The sequence below is a fragment of the Camelus bactrianus genome, chromosome 3 (genome assembly GCF_048773025.1).
Source record: "Camelus bactrianus isolate YW-2024 breed Bactrian camel chromosome 3, ASM4877302v1, whole genome shotgun sequence".
Classification (NCBI taxonomy): Eukaryota; Metazoa; Chordata; class Mammalia; order Artiodactyla; family Camelidae; genus Camelus; species Camelus bactrianus.
In genome coordinates, this window is record NC_133541.1 from 12049911 (window position 1) to 12066544 (window position 16634).

At 50.1% G+C, this 16634-nt stretch overlaps 1 protein-coding gene across 4 annotated transcripts in view; it reads left to right on the forward strand.

The window, feature by feature from the left end:
* TRIO (trio Rho guanine nucleotide exchange factor) overlaps positions 1-16634 on the forward strand; it is a 332063-nt gene that overhangs the window by 248661 nt on the left and 66768 nt on the right. For 3 of the 4 annotated variants that reach the window (XM_074356326.1, XM_074356335.1, XM_074356319.1), the window contains exon 34: positions 7395-7638. In XM_074356326.1, coding sequence (XP_074212427.1) covers positions 7395-7638 — 244 coding nt within the window. Of the gene's footprint in view, positions 1-7394; positions 7639-14938; positions 15403-16634 lie in introns of those variants that run through there. The other variant, XM_074356339.1, reaches the window with a different exon arrangement.

A 16634-nucleotide genomic window follows, 5' to 3' on the forward strand; every position in this document is an offset into this window, starting at 1 on the left:
TTGCCCTTGGGGACATGAAATCGAGTCAGAAGCCTTTCTGGGTGAGGACAGCACATGGTTCTCATCCCCTCAGACAGAGCACTCGGGACAGCGGTTAGAGTCCCGACCGCCCAGAGTGCAGCAGGTAGTTACGCAGATTTCACTGTCCAACAGCAGGTGGTTAAGAACAGGGAGGCACTCCCCAGCCAGGCCTGTGAGCGCTGCTTCTGTGCACACATCCCTGTGCCTCGGTTTCCTAATCTGTAAATGGGGACGGTACTGCTCCTCCCTGCTAGGGCTGTGGGCATTAAAAGTGTGTGTTTGTGAGGGAGGTACAGCTCAGTGGTAGAGTGCGTGCTTAGCGTGCACAAAGTCCTAGGTTCAATCCCCAGTACCTCCATTAAAAAATAAATAATCACCCCCCCCAAAAAAAATCCCACAAAAACAGAAAAACAAAAATAAAAAGTGGCATCTAGAAAAAAATGTGCATTTAGAACAGTGCCTCGCGTGTACTGGGCACTGGATAGAAATTAGCTTCATTTTAAAATTACTTCCTTCTCTGTCACGGCTGGGCGATTGACGTTCGTTACTTGCCGTCACAAGTCACTGTCTGCATCGGCTTCTTTCTGAGCTCGCTTGGCTGCAGTGGGTTCAGCGGCGGTTGTATGTGTCAGGCCCTGGGGGTGGGGCTCAGGACAGAATGATGCTCTGAGTTAGTGCCTGGACTTGCACGGCTTGGTGGCCCCACAGCAAACCACTGACCACTGCTGAATGGGCAGCCACTGAAGAAGGGGGAGGCTCCTGCTTGAAGCCTGCTTTACTCCTGCCGTCTTTACTCCTACCACCCTGGTTGCGCTGTGGCCACGTGCGTGTGGATGACTCTGAGCTCTTCACAAGGTCGAGTCGTTGACTCACTGATACGAGAGCATCATCCCCGTGCAGCCCGGACAGGAGCTGCCGCCCGGCTACGAGCGGGGACAGCCCTCCCCACCTGCAGCCTGGTGAGGGTGACACCTGCCACTGGTTCCCTCTCTTTCTAAGTGACTGCGGCTTTTTGTTACTTTTAACAAGTGTTCTGGGAGATCCTGTGAAGCCACAGAAAGAATGCAGGCTCTTCTCACTCTAGTTACTCAGCCAGAGAAACAAAATCCCCCGCACTGGAGTAGAGAACCTCAGTTCTAAGAAAAGGCAGATTTCTCAAAAATACAGTTTAGGTAGAAATGTAACAGAAGTGTTTCTTAAAATAGTGGCACATCGAGAAACTGACCAAAGTTACTGTTGATGACAGTAAGAGTTTTGATTCAGACTCAAGGCAGGTGGTTTATTGGAGCTGTTTTTCCTTCAGGTGAGGGGCCCAGGCGGCTGGCTGCCTGTCACACCTTAGTCTTCAGAAGAAAAAAAGAGGCATTTCAAATGAACTTTTCCTGAGAAAAGACTGTCTTGCCCTCTCAGGAAATGCAGCAGACAGACTCCTTTGGGTTGCGTTGTCCTCAGAGGTGCCGTGCTTTCCAGGACCTGTGATTACAGGTAGTTCAGGGGGTCAGGTGTCTGCTTCCTGACTCCCCTTCCTTTTCCTGCTTGTCCGCCAGCGAAGTGTGTCATCCACACACGGCTCACCCCCTGGCACCTCTCGTTCTGATGTGTTCAGAGTGAGGAGATTGCCGCGTCAGTCCAGGTCAGCTTCTGGAAGCTCGGAGGCCCGATACCCGGCAGATGTCCTCTCTTGGATTTGCCTGACACTGAAAGCTTGCCTTTTTAATTACATCTTTTAAATTTAGCATCTTGACATCTAACTTTCCATTGCACCTCGTATGTAGCACAGGCAAGAAGGCTTCCAAGAGTTATTTCCACGTCAAAACCAGGGTGTGACCACATTAGAGAAGAGTGAGGATTGACCTCCCTGAACACTGTGCTCCGTCTTTCTTTCCTGGATAAAATGTTGGATATGGTGACCTGCTGCTTTTGAAAGAGTTTTTTCTCACGTTGTCGCAGACTTCTTTTTATTTATTTATTTTCCTATTTTCTTTTTTCTTTTTCTTGAGGGAGGGTGGTAAGAAACAGAATTGTTGCCATCTGAAGCGTTTTCGGTTCTCACGGATTCCTTTCCCACCCCCGACACGTGACAGCCTCCCCACTGGTCCTCTTGGAAACCGCGCAGCAGGTTCTGGTGACGACTTCTCCCGTGAACTTGGCCTCGGGGTTGGGGTGAGCAGGGGGCTTGATGGTCACAGCCTTAGGTGTTAGGTCGGCCGCTGAGAGGCGCAAGCCCCCGGCCTCCGCGAAGCTGCCCCGGGAGAAGCCTGGGCGAGTGAGCAGCCGGGGTAATACGAGTCGCTGGGGATCTGTTCCAGCTGCCAGTGGTCGCCTTTCTCTCGTAACCACGGCCGCCAGCAGAGCTGTTCTTTCTAATCCCCTTTAACCGAGGAACCACTCTGTGGTCTGCTCTGTGTGAAGCCTCCAGAAAACCGCAAGCCCCTCTTGTGAGGTCTCTGAGCGCCCGCGCTGTCCTGGGCTGTAGAAGGTGACTGTTCTTCAGGGGGAGGTGGCTTTTGTTAGACCACATCCCCCTCTCCTTGGAAGTGCTCTCAGAGAATTGACCAGACACCCACCTGCAATCGATCTTAGGTTCTCAAAGCAGAATCCTGTGCAGGGAGGAAGACATCCTCCACCGAGCCAGTCAAAAAGAGCCCCTGTTCCTCTGGCAGAACCTGCCCCAGGGCTCCTCTGGGGCCGGTCCTTCAAACCAGGTGTCTGCTCTTGTCTCTCAAGAACTGTCTGGTCTCGTAACGTAGACGTGCCTCATCACAGGGCACCAGGGAGGGGACACCAGAGCAACAGGGAGACGTCCCTGGCCGTGGTCTGCTTCGCTTACTGCCCTTAACTGGGCTCAGGCAAATCAAATCAATATAACATGGTTTCTCCAGGAAAAAGTGAAATTTTGTTCTTCGGTCATTGTTGAAGGTTCACATGCCTTTGATCAGAGATGAGTATTTCATTCTTTTAGATGAAACACAGCAACTTACTCATTTTCAGCCATTCTGGAGAGAGTTCAGGCAGAGGGACTCTGGTTTGATTCTACTGTCTGTGCGTCTGGGCCACTGGAGTCCCTGCAGCCCTTTCGGGGGGGACGGGTGGTCATGGAGGAGGCATTTCGTTATAGAATCCATGGTCCACCCTCCAGTTAAGGCCATTTTACTGTCATGCTGTTTAGTCACCACCTTTAGTTTTTTAAGGTGACAAGAGAGTTGGGGGAAAAAAAGAACTATCTTTGATGAGACTGTCACACGAGTTAACGTGAGTCATGGAAATTGAGACTTTTCATGAATTGCAGTCCTGAACTGAATGTGTGTGGTAAGGAGCCCACAACAGAAGACCGGAAAACACATAGGCATGAAAAAGACGCTGAAAATTGTCACAAAGTGTGGTTGGAAAGAAAAAGTAAAATTTTAAACCAGATAAATGGACTAGTAACTCTTTCAACCTAGTAATGAAATTGTACCACTGGGGGTAGAGACGTCACTGACGGCAAGTAAGACATGTTTAATGCTGTATGTTATCTGAACTCTTTCTGATTAGGACTTAATTCTTAAAAGACTTTAATGACTTGCGTTGCTTCCTCAAAATAGTTCATCTTTTATACCAAAAAAAAAGTTTTTGTTGTTTTTAATTAACAAACCTGGTTTTAAAGACAAGCTTTGGAATGTGTTTAAAATATTCAAATGTGAATGGTGAGACAGAAATCCACAAATTGCCTCTTCTCTGGACTAGAAAACGTCCACTTAATCCTCCCTGCACGGATTTGTGTGGAGATTCTTATGGGAAAAGTCAGTTGATTTTCAGGAGTAAAGCCAAGAAGATAGGATTTTTTTAAAAATAGTAATTCTAGCACTGTGAGGAAACAGATTCTTCTGGTACTAGAGTCTGTTACTAAGTTCCCTAAAGCTTTTGAAAAAGAATTTTGACTCAGTCTGCGATTCTTTGTCTGAACAGGCTTGATTTTTCTTTCTCAGGCTCTGTCAAGTGCACAGATGTTTCCAATAGTTTTGATGACTCTGTGAGGGGCTAAAACTCAGTGCCAGGAGGGAAGTCTAGCTTCATCCCTCTCAGCAGCCCCCTTCTCCTTCCCACCCTTCCCCCACCCACAGGACACACCACGTGGCTTTGGGCGGCCTGAAAAATTCACAGATATCTAGAGACAGCAGCCGGCACAGGCTGGCGATGAGGTGGTGTGTCTTGAAGTTGAACTTCCTGGGGCCAGGGTGGGGACACTCTGGGGCCACATGCACAAGCAGGGCCAGTGGACGAGTGGCCGTCCTGGGAGAGCTCTGGCCGGGGGTACGGTCCGCGGGGAGTGTGGGCCTGCGGGGCCTCAGCAGGCTGGACTCCTCACTGGGGCTTGTTCACAGGCCACGCTCTCCCTGGGATGGGAAACATTCCTCCTTTTCGTTACAGGGATTAACCACTTCCATCACATGGGGTTTTACGAGGAAAATTCTTCTCCGGGATGGGCCTCTGCCTTTAACCTTTTAACGTTAGCATCTTCACTTGTTCACAGAGGAATATGTGAGATTCAGCTTGGTTTTTTTCTACAGAGAAATTTGTAACCTCTAGAAGGGGATTAATCATTTGTGGAAAATGTCCTTTGTGGCCTAGCAGACACAATTCCTTTTGTCAATATTTGTGCTTCATTATGGAAAAGTTTTGTTTTGCTTTCTGTGGTTGTCTGGTGGACATGTGTTTCTTATTCTAAATATCTGAACTTTCTCTGGAAAGACAGGCTGTTAGAACCAGAGGGCAGTGGAGAGCAGGGAGCATAACGGGGCGGCCGACAGCCTTCAGCACAAGCGAGCAGCCGAGGACGCCGCAGGGCCACAAGCCTGTGCAGGGGGCATGGCTCCCAGGGCCCGGCCAAGGGCGGGGCCCAGCAGCCTCTTTGGACTGGGGATGTTTCCCAGCAGGAGGCCTGGCCTGGCTGCCCCTTCCTCCCGCAGCCCAGTGTCCATCTTCTGCTCTTGTGTGGTCTCTGTGCTGATGCCCAAAGGCCAACAGAAAGCTGGGCACGTCACATACTGAACATAGGCAGGGACAGCTCCCAGAGTCCCAGAGGAAAAGCCTATGTTTCATCTTCGTTTTCAAACAGTGCCTTCATTTTTAGAGCAAACGTGTTTTACCTTTTTTCACTTCAGCACATGTTTGACCACTTACTGGACACAAAACATCACGTGAGGCAGCGTTAGGAAAGGCTCTGTTCTCCGACAGCTTCCTCATCCAAGCTGTGCACTGGTCCTTGGTGCTGGGGGCCCAGCGGTGACTGAGACCCTCACAAAAGAATAACACACACTTGCTTTCTGGTGCCCAGGGCAGGCGCACATAAAAACCCAAGACACGGCTCATGTCAGAATTGAGACATGATTTAACCAAGTGCTAAGGGTGGTGGATACAGGAGTGGCTTCTCAGAGGGGTTTGGTGGGGGCTTATACTAGACAAACTGGGGAGGTGGGGGCTCTGAGCAGAAAGGTGGCGTGGATACAAGGCATGCAGGACCCGCCTCAGAGGAGGACAAGGCCACTTCAGGCCGTGAGGCACCTGAGAAGAAGCTGAACATGCCTGGAAAGGTGGACTGGGCCCCGGTTGTGGGCAGTTTGAATCCTGGGCTGAGGAATTTGTGTCTAAGGTTCTAGAATAGAAGGAGGCATGTTTGCACTGGAGGATCCACATTTTGAAAAGGTATCTGGCAGCGGTGCTTAGGGGGTTTTGGGGGAGGGCCTGGGTCAGGCGGGCCACTCCGGAGATCACTGCAAAAATCCAAATGAAATGACCGCTGTGGGTGTGCAGAGCAAGGAAGGAATCAGAAAGATGCCCTAACTTCCATCTGGCAGTATTCGGAGGGTGAAAAATGGAGAGATTGTGACACCATCACCCGAAAGGCAACACCGGAAGAGAAACAGATGTGTGTGTGGTGGGGGAAGGGGGAGCAATGGGGGCGGATAATGAGCCGTGTCCTAGACTCACTGCTTTGAAGGGACAGGGAAACAGCAAGCTGGGATGCCTGCCTGGAAGTCCCCAGCATGGAGGGCATGGCTTTGGAGCCCACGTCAGGGATCGTGGACAGATAGGAGAGACTGAACCTGGGGCTGCCCGTGTTGAAGGGCCAGAGGGGACAGTCCACAGGCAGGGAGCTGGTCAAGGGATTCTTACTTAACAGGGACAGTAAGGAGCATATACATGAGCTGTCCCCAAGGAGTCTCAGGGAAGACGCACAGGGCACAGGTCGTGGATGGCAGACGGTCACGAGGAGGCCACATGCTTGTTTACAGGCAGATCATGGAGGTGATGTTCTTTTTGGATGTGCTTCAAAGGGCCTGAGCCTTAGAAGGGTTCTGATGGAAATGGGAGTGAGCTTAGAGGAGACAACAGGCGAGGGAAGAAGGGAAGGGACTCTCAGGCTGGAAGACACGTGGCATGTGGCGGGGCTGGGGTCAGTGGCTGAGAGTCAGACTGGCACACTAAGGAGCATCCTGGGGGTGGGGAGGGTTCTGGAGACAGAAGGGCATGCTCTGCCCGAGTTTCGGGGTCCTGGCCCCCTGTGTCCGCTCCCTCCTGACCCAGGCCGCACTGAGGAGCCCACATGCCAGTGGCTCACACGGCCCATTACCGACAAAACCCTGTTTCATTTTATCACCATATTTCACAATAATCTCCCAAAGGGCCTTGAAGTAGAGTTTTTACTCGTTTACAGTAAGTTTAGAATTGAATACAGTTGACCTTTGAACAACACAGGTTTGAACTGTGCGAGTCCACTTACATGTGCATTTATTTTAGTAAATACATACATGTACTGTCGATGTAGTTTCTCTTCCTTATGATCTTAATAACATTTTCTTTTCTGTAGCTTACTGTATTGTAAGAATATAGGACATAATACAGATGACATACAAAATATGTGTCAATCAACTGTTCGTGCTATTGGTAAGACCTCTGGTCAACACCGAGCTACTAGTGGTCAAGTTTGGGGGAAGTCAGAAGTTGCACACAGGTTTCTGACCGTGTGGGAGGTCAGCGCCCCAACCCCTGTGGTGTTCAAGGGTCACCTGTGTATAGCACTTTGTGAGAAGGGAGATAACTATGTCTGAGGCACAAAAAGATTTGGCCATTTATATGAAAAGACATCAGATTCTGATAGTGTAAAACTCAGAAAATCATAATTATACGTTAGAATGTGAAAAAGTAAATAACTATTCGTGTGATTCCAAAGGGACATGAATTACGGGACACTGAGACTGGAGAGATTCGCCCAGCTGGTGCGCAAGGCTTTGACCCGTGTGGAGTGGAAATAGAGTTCTGGCCCAGTCGGTGGCCTCCCCTGCTGAAGGCCAGTGGCTGGGCTCGCTGACCTGTGCCCTTTCCCTCCGCAGCTCTCCGGCGGCTGCGAGCTGACGGTGGTCATCCATGACTTCACGGCCTGCAACAGCACTGAGCTGACCATCCGCCGTGGGCAGACCGTGGAGGTTTTGGAGCGGCCCCACGACAAGCCCGACTGGTGTCTGGTGCGGACCACTGACCGGTCCCCCGCCGCCGAAGGCCTGGTCCCCTGCGGCTCCTTGTGCATCGCCCACTCTAGAAGCAGCATGGAGATGGAAGGCATCTTCAACCACAAAGGTAGGGGCTCGCGGGCCGTGGGTGGAAATGACATTCCCCCTGGAAACGGCGCTGCTGCTTCTGTCCCCGCTTCTTTGCAGCCTTGCAGTAGGTGTGATCCCTCTTTATCGCTCGGGCCCTAATCTCGTCACTGTGTCTGGGCCTTTGTCGTCCATCAGGGACTGAAGCGGAAATGAGGGTCTCACCTGTGGCTCAGAAATAATGAACCATCGCCCCATTTCCCAGCTGTGTAATAAGGTATCAGGTTAGAAAAGGAGGAGGGGGCTGTTCTTGGGGGCAGTGTCAGGTTTTCACATTGTGGATTCTTCATTTTGCTAGTGTCAAGTCCTAGACTGTCAAGCACATGGGCCCTGAGAGTTTAACCACGTCATCTTTATAGCTTTGTAATGTATCCCAGCACATCCAAGACTCCCCAAGTTCCCTGCCTGGAGAGGGAACGCAGCTGGACCCCCCAGAGAGAGGCTGACCGAGTCAGGCAGGGCTCAGTGTCAGGGGTCTGTGGCTGTGACAAGAGAGGTGGCTTTTGAAAGAAGTGCTTTCAACAGAAGTAACAGAGCATTTGAGTAAAATGGCCTTTGGGGACTCCTTTAGAGAAAGGTAACTGTAGCAAGTTTACTTTTCCACATTGTCTAGATGGGGCAGTAATGGGCTCCTAGCAAGGTACATGAGTCTGTTTACCCTGGACGTCCGGCATGGTAGCTGCTGGACTAACGTGGCTGTTAAGAACTTAAAACAGGGCCGGTCTGAATGGAGATATTCTGCAGGTGCAAAATAAACGCTGGATTGCAAGACCTAGTATGACCCAAAAAATGTGTAATTATTTTAGAGTCATTTCATGCTGAAATGATAATGTGTTTTATAGGGTGGGTTAAGTAAAAGGTATTGTTTGAATCAATTTCACTTCTTTTAACTACTTACATCGTGGCTACAAGAAAATTTAAAATTATATGTGCAGCTTACACTATGTGTCTACTGAACCGCACTGGTTTAATCTTTCGTCTTAGTGAGAAGCTAATTTTGAGGCTTTAAGACCTTTAAGAAACATCGGTCTGTATGTAGCTTCTAGTAAAATGCAGACCAAGTAGAGTTCGTATGTTTTAAACAACGTCACTTCACAGTCTTCGTTTTTCTACAGTTCTGACAATGGTGATTCTTCCAGATTTGGGGGTGTGCAGTTGGTCTGCCCCTCCTGAGAGAATGTCACTATACTCTGTCCCTCTCCAGTTCGTTCCAATTAATTTTGGAGCATGCTGGTGGCTCCCACCAGTTGTCTGTGCCCTCTTTGTGTTCATCCTGGCACATCCTGGTGACCATCCTCTGGCCGCTGAGGGTTAGTCATCGTGTTGAGCTCAGTAATGCCGCGCAGGGCACAGCACTGAGGGGCTCACCTCGGTGATCACAGGCCCAGCCGTGTTCCGGGTCCCTCGGGGCCTGCGTATGACTTTAATGTCACCTTGGGAAGCAAATGCAAGAATTAGGCTATGGATTCTCCAGGGATCCAAAGAGAAAGGCAGGGAATTTGCAGATTTTGGCCCAAAGCCGAGGCATCTGCCTTCGTTGCTGGCGAAGCTGCCTGGAGTTCAGAGCATCGCTGGACCAGCCCTGCTGAGCACTCGCGTTCAGGTGGAGGTCTTGCCGGGCTGCCCGTTCACCCATTGCCAGGGTGTTTCCTAATTGCATGATACATTCAAGTCCTTGAACCTGAGTTGAAAATAAAGTACAACTTTTTTTTTTCCAAGTTCATCTATTATATACAGAGGAGCCCTGGTGAACTTAAGCTACAAATAACATTTGTTCTGAAAGATTGCTTTTCACGTGTGCCTTTCCCGTGGCGTGTTCTTTACTTCCTGGTGTTCACAATTGCAGGCTGGCCGGGAGGAAAGAACTATGTATTTATTACACTTGACTTTGTCCTGAAAACTGCCTGTGGAAGTCAGGTTTGTGCTTGCTTTAAATGTAAGTTCCATTTTGTTCCCTGAGCCTTTTCGCTCTGATATTCTGTAACATTCTAGCACCTGAGAGGTTACTCCTGCCCCTCAAAGACCCTCCACTTTACTGAGAAGGTGTTTCTTTGTTGAGTAAAACCTGTTGTGAACTGTTGGTGCATAGACAGGGGCTCAGAACCTTATCCATTTTTCCCTCTTTCCTGAATTTTTATTTTTCCTCTAATGCAAGGAAACTCTTGAAGTTTTCTGTTCCCTTGCAGTGTTAGGACTCGGGCGGTGGACGGGGGAAGGGAAAACCCTCCTTTGGGCTCTTTGACAAACCTCTGCCAGAACCTCCTGTCTGGGTTCCAGTCCAGGAAATCAGGCAGTGACCTGGGGCTCTGTCCAGGAGGGGAGCCTTCGCCAGGTAGTTGGGCCAACAAGGGACAAGGATCAGAAGCAAGACGCAGCAGCTGCAGGCTGAGAGACTGGTGCCAGCCGGGGAAGCAGGGATCCACTTAGCCCCACGGCCCCCCTTCTTGCTCTGGTGTGAAAAGGAGTGCGTGTGTTAGATTGTTCACACACTGGCGTGTGCTGGGCCGTGGATGCTGGTTACTCACGGGTGTCTGCTGACCCAGTGTCTCATTCTGAGCCCAGTCCGCTTTGAGAGCTGTGCTGGGCTGGAAGGATACACAGGGAGGAGAAGGTGCGGCTCCTTGTGCCGCAGAACTGGCCCACTTCTTCCAGAGTCACACAAGTGCGGTCTCGCCTCTCACCCACCTCAGAACTCTCAGGCATTAGGGAGTGGTCGCCATCGTCTGTCCCTGGTCACTTGCTGTTGATCTCTGAAGACTGGCTCTTGAACACCTGTGGTTCTCACTGCTCTGTCCTTCCAGGAGGAGGAATGAACGTGTTTACTAATCTCCGCTTCCAAAATTTTCTCAGCCCTAATGCCTCAAGTTTTTCACAACTCCCCAGTCCAAGCAACTTAAATTTCCATACATTTCAAATGGAAGAGACACACCTGTTGAGGGGAAATGTTTGTTTGTTTGATTGTGAATGATAAGATACTTAAGAATTGAAGCGTGGCTGTGAGTCTTAAGTCCCCAGGCCAGCCATGAGGGGCCCCGTAGTCCCCGTGAGCACTGCCAGGTCCCAGGTGTCGGGAAGCGTGGCTGGCATTGGCGGGCCGATGGGAGCACTTGCGCTTGGTGAGCGCTGGGCTGCTTTTGTCGTGCTGTGTCCCCCTGGCTGACGCAGGAGGTGGCAGGAAAGGAACTAAGCAAACAGGAAGTACAATTGCACAGCTAGTTCTTCAAGGAGATACTTCCGGGGCTGAAACGACTCCAGCGCGAACACCGTGTGGTTGAAAACACTCTCCGTTCCACGGGAAAGGCGGGTTTGGGGGGCTGCCGTCGGGCAGCCTTGGTGTCAGGCGTCTCCTAGTCCCTCTCTGGCTGCCCCCCACAGCGTTTCAGTCGCAGGTGGCGCCCAGATGGCAGGCACATTAAGCAGAAGGTGGATTCAGCTCATGGTTTATGGCTCCTGCCACCTGTCACCACATCAGAATCTCTGGGGTCAGGGCCTGGGCATGGAGGTTTCGTGTCTGGGCCCCAGCGGGTCCAGCACGCAACCGGATCGAGAAGCCCTGGCCCCCACACCCCTGTGTGTGATCCTTGATCGACTGCTGATACAGGATCATGGAATTATCTTTAATCTCTTACAAAATCCGAGGGATTTTCCCATCCTACTGTCTCACTTGGAAAGCTGTCACTTTTCTCCACTTGCTTAGTCTTGGTCACAGAAAGTAAACAGGAATATCAGGAACGTTTATACTTTCCACAAGGCCGTGTCAAAATATCCCTGTTTTTGTGCTACCCTGGGCTGAGGAAGTAGGTCAGCTGTCCTCTTTCTTCGCAGCCAGAACCACCACACGTGCTAGTGTTTGAGAGTTTAGCGCCGGGGTTCAGGTGCTAACCCAGCAAGCATCCTGGAGCAGTGCAAGGGCCCTGGGCAGGCAGCAGTGCCCAGGGTTGGTGGTGATGGGGTGGAAGGTGGTACACATAGCACTGTCTCGGTCAGTAACCTGGGCAGAGGAGTATCTGTGCTTCCTGCCGGGTGCGTGTCTGAAGTGCATCGTGGCAGTCTTTTGATTGTATTTGCCTTTTTTAAGAGTAAGACAAGAATCCATCATTAGTCTTAAGGAGGCCGTGCCATCGTGCTCACAGCTGGTTCATTGCATCTGAAAAACTGCCCATGTGACTGTCACGGCACTGCCTGTCGCCTGCGTCTCCACCGCCCAGCTTGGTACAGTTTGAGTTGAATTTGGAAAGTGGCTTTCAGCCACCACTAAATTGTTTTTTGCTAAAATTCAGCTTTAAGAGAGGACCTTTCAGTGGTAAGAGTGCCGTTTATGGTTGGAGCCTTTAGAAGAGGTGACGTGTTGAACTTTGGATAGTCTGTGCTTTGTGTCAAGAGGGCCCGAGTTCTGATCCATCTTTGTCTTCAGTGACGTTGCAACCCTGGGCCTGAGTAGAGTGGAACGAGGTGACCCCTGAGGTCCTCGCCAGCTCTGATGGTTTAAGGCTATGTTTCTTTTGCGGTCTTTCTGAATAAAGGCCAATTCCAAACCTCCCCCTTCTCCTTGCACCAATCCCTAATGAGGCGACGGGTGGTTTTTTTGCTAGTTCATTGATATGTTTAGAAGACAATACCCGCTTAGGGACTTACCCTTAACCTCTCTGAAAGTTGTTTATGGTTATGCAGTTTTTTTCTTTCTAGGATGGCGTAGAGGTCAGTACTTGAAGTTAAAAAGCATGATTTTTTTCACTCTGAGTTCTTCGTTAGAACAACAAGGGAACAAAAACATGAGAAATAAAATTTCTTGTTTGCTGGTCACTTGGGCCTCAACACCCAGGGGCTTTCATTGAACACACCACGCTGACTGAAAACGATGTTCCCGAAATAATCCCCCCCCCCCGCTTCCGGTTTCCCACACCAACCGCAGAAAGTGGGCACCGTCGGGATCAGGTCTCCTTCTTGACCAGACTGGCCGTCGTCATAAAGAGAAGGACTTATCTTTCATAAAAGCAGTGATACGTGATTGTTATCATTGAAGTGGAGCATTTTCTTTAATCCAAGTTAAAATTAGGAAAGTGAGAGACTTTCATGAGAAACTACCTGAAATATAGGTTTTTCTCCGGGTGGCCTCCTTGCCTCCCTTGGAGCTCTCTGCCAAGGTTCTCCTGTCCATCCTTCTCTCTGCCTGAATGTTTGACTCTCCACTGGACTGTCCAGCCAACTTCTTTAAACCTATTATATTCAAATTCCCTCTCCTACCACCTCCCCAGAAGTGGAAATGGCCCAACGTATCCCCCAGAAGACAGCTAAGATGCTTGAGACTCTCTTCACTGCCCTCCACATTTTCTTTCTAACTGTAGTCACATACACATAATGTAGAATTTACCATCGTAACCACTGTGAAGTGCACACGTCAGTGGCATCAGGGACACGCCCACTGTTGTGTCCGTCCACCCACAGCTGTCTGCATCTTCCCAACTGAAAAGCTTCCCCACTGAGCACTCACTCCCCACCCCCACCTGCAGCCCCTGCAACCACCGTTCTCCTCTGTCTCTGTGAACTTGACTCCTCTCTGGACTTCATCAGTGGAATCACACAGTGTTTGTGGTTTTGTGTCTGGCTTACTTCACTTCGCAGAATGTCCTCCAGGTTCATCCGTGCTGGAACCTGTGTCAGAATTTCTTTCTGTTTTAAGGCTGAATAATATTCCACATATGGATAGGTTACATTCTGTTATCCATTCATCTGCTGATGGATGCTGGGGCTGCTTCCACCTTTTGGCTGTTGTGAGTAACGCCAGTAAATCGCTCTTCAGATCACTGCTTTCAGTGCTTTGGGGCGTATATTCAGGAGTGGAATCGCCGGATCGTATGGTAGTTCTATTTTTACTTTTTCAAGCATGCCCACCACACTTGTTACCGTTGTCTGAATAATACATTTCAAGCATCTTCTCTTTTCTCCATCACCACGTTGCCTCTTCCCCACCAGATCTCCTGCCTCCCTTCTCACCCTCTTACTGCGGCTGAAACACAAATCTGGTCACACTGTGCGCCTGTTTGCACCTCTTCAGTGACTTGCTCTTGGTCATAGAATAAAATCCCAGCTTCCTAACACGTCCTCCACAGCCTTGCACCTCTCACTCGTGTGCACGGGCGCACACACACCCTTTCTCCCCTTGGTGTGGGTCAGCAAGTAACAGGGTGGGAGGGTCTTACCCCCTCGCCCCTACCTGACACTCCTGTCCTTTCTCATCAAATAAACAATGAAAAATCCTAAAGGAAAAAAAAACTTAATGTACCCAGTAAGTCTGTGGAGGTGAGGGTGTAATTAACAAGTGCTTCAACACAAGAGCTAACATCGGGGTAACCTGAGAAGGTCCCTGCGAGATGAGCTCCCGGGACCACTGAAGGTGCAGGAGGAGCCGCATAGGAATTCGCGGAAAGTCCGTTAAAACATTTTAACAGGAGTGGGGGTGCAGTTATTGTGCTAAACTTATAGCTGTGATGGGGGGAGTACAAGGGACAGAGCCTGTAAACAGCAGGGTTGACGGGGGACAGAGGGCCTCCTCCCACAGCCGTCGTGGAAAGGGGGACCCTGGGTAGGGGGCTGTCTCAGCAGGGGTGCTCGTGGGTACACGAGTGCAGGTCAGCATAATCCATCCTGTCTAGTTAGGTTCTTTTACTTCGAAGATACACAGGGTGTGTGGATACACTCCCTGGGGCCGTTACTCACAGCTGTGTGGAAGGGACACACCACTGGTTCCAGGGGTTACTCCTCAGAATCACACATCATTTCTTAGAGTGAGTGACTCTGCCGCGGTCCCGGGGCCTGGAGGGTATAAGATCCATGTCTGAGTCTGGGGTAATGACCACTGGTGCAGCCGCTGTGCGAGTGTAAAATTAGGGCGTTTACCTTAGGGCCTGAGTTGCAGTGCGTCTGAGACCCTGTCGCCATCCCTCCAGGGCTGTTGTCCTCACCTGGCCCTTCAGCCTCCTCGTCCCATCCTGTGAAGTGAGGACTCTGCCCCTTTGCTAGTGGCACCCCCCGCCGCCCGCCCCTCACTCCCGTGTCCCTGGGTCTCATGCCGTACAGATGAGACCAGGTGGCAGGACTCACCAGAGGTTCCAGACAGTGGAAGGGGTGGAGTTGGCAGCCCCAGGCCCAAGCCACCCTGCCTGGCTTCCCAGCCTGTGCAGTCTTCAGGGTTGAGCTGGGCCCCGGCCCCAGGGTGGACTTTAAAGCTGTTTTCCTGCTCAGAATACAAGCAGTTACTAAGATTGCTCTCTCTCATCCAGACCACCTTCTCAGTTCCCAGGACAGCATCAGCCCAGCCCAGCAGAGGAGGGGGAGCCTGGCCTCGCGGGGCCGGGGCCTCGTCCTTTCCCCTCATCACCCCTACCCAGGAAAGCAGCAGCTCTGCGGAGAGTCAGGTGCTTCTCGACCTTCACTAGAAGCCTGTGTGACCGGAGAGTGAGCTCCAGACCTCCTGCATTTCCCCAAGGATACCTTCCCCAAGGATACCGGGGGTGGCTTGATGTAAATCTGTCCAGCCCGAGTATCATCCTTCTCAAATCATGAAACCCTCTGTCCCAAGGATGTGTTTAAGTCTCTAACTCTTAGGACTGCTTATGGCTTTTAAATGCCCTAATATGTTTTTGGAAAACAGAAGGCATTAAAAAGGCTTTAGTAACGTTGAAATTTTTTGTTGAATATATTGTGATTCTGGTATATTTGGACATTGGCATAATTACTGCTGTTAATCAGAAAACACACCCACCCCGAGCACCAGTGCATAGACCTTTCAAACCTGTGTCTGCCCACACATTCTTTAAATATATATATAAAAGAAGATCTATGTACTTCGAAAAATTAACTTGGGAAAGAGCACTTTTTAGTGTGTTTGAACAGCTGCTAATGTCAATCCCTGTGGGAAGGAAAACTGAGGAACGTGGAGTTGCACAAGAACAAAGACTCTGTCCCTCTCTGGAGCCCTGTGGACCCAGGGCCATATGATCAGCCCGAGACTTGTGATTAAGGAGCGTTTTCTGCACAGTGTGTAATTACAGAGCTGCACAAGTGGGCCATGCCTGTGCTGCATGCTTCACTTTGGAGGTATTTTCATGTTCCAACTTTACAGTAAAGTGTTTATTAAAACAGGAAAAAGGCTGTGAGCAGGCATTGACACCATCCGTATTAGATGATCACAAAATTATATATATAGCAGAGCTGTAAACAATGAATGAGAAAACCGTCTTCCCACACTTGATTTCAGCAGCCATGACACAGTGTTTAGGGAAAGCTATGTAATCGGGAGGAGAGATCACTACGAAAACAGAAGTGCGTCTCATTCAGGGTGACTCATGGCCTGGCAGGGGCGGCTGCAGGTCCCGGGTGGAGGTGTCTGCTCCCCACCCTTCTGTGGACTCCACTGTTTTAACTGTCTCCTTTCTGTCATATGTTCATATCAGATTTTGCTGTTTATTAGACAATCCAGGATTTCTCTTTTAAATTTATTCACTCTACTTGGCACCTGCAGAAGCTGTAAGAAATTACATGGCAGTGATGTTTGGTGAGAGGTCGTTTAAAAGTACCATGTGCTGGGGTTTTCATTAACTGTTTTGAAAATGAATAAATGCTGTACATGGAGGGGAACAATTGTTACATTTCAGTCCAAGTAAGTGGGTATCTACTAGATTGTGGCTCTGGGGACGTCTGATTATACAACACCCAAGCACCCACAGAGAAGAGTGTGCCAGAAAACCACAGAAAGAGCGTTTGATTTTTGCTTCTGTGTTCCTTTCTCTGTTCCAAGAAGCATGAGATGATTGGGTGATTATTTTGCGTTCCTAGAGCTAACTTTCCCATCGGCAGTTAGATTTGACTGTAGGTCCTGACAGCTGAGCTGCCACGGGCAAGGAGAGGGGGAAATACCCTGGAGACCCTGGCCGATGCTGCAGCAGCGGGCCCTGCAAGCTTCTGAACCACGTATCC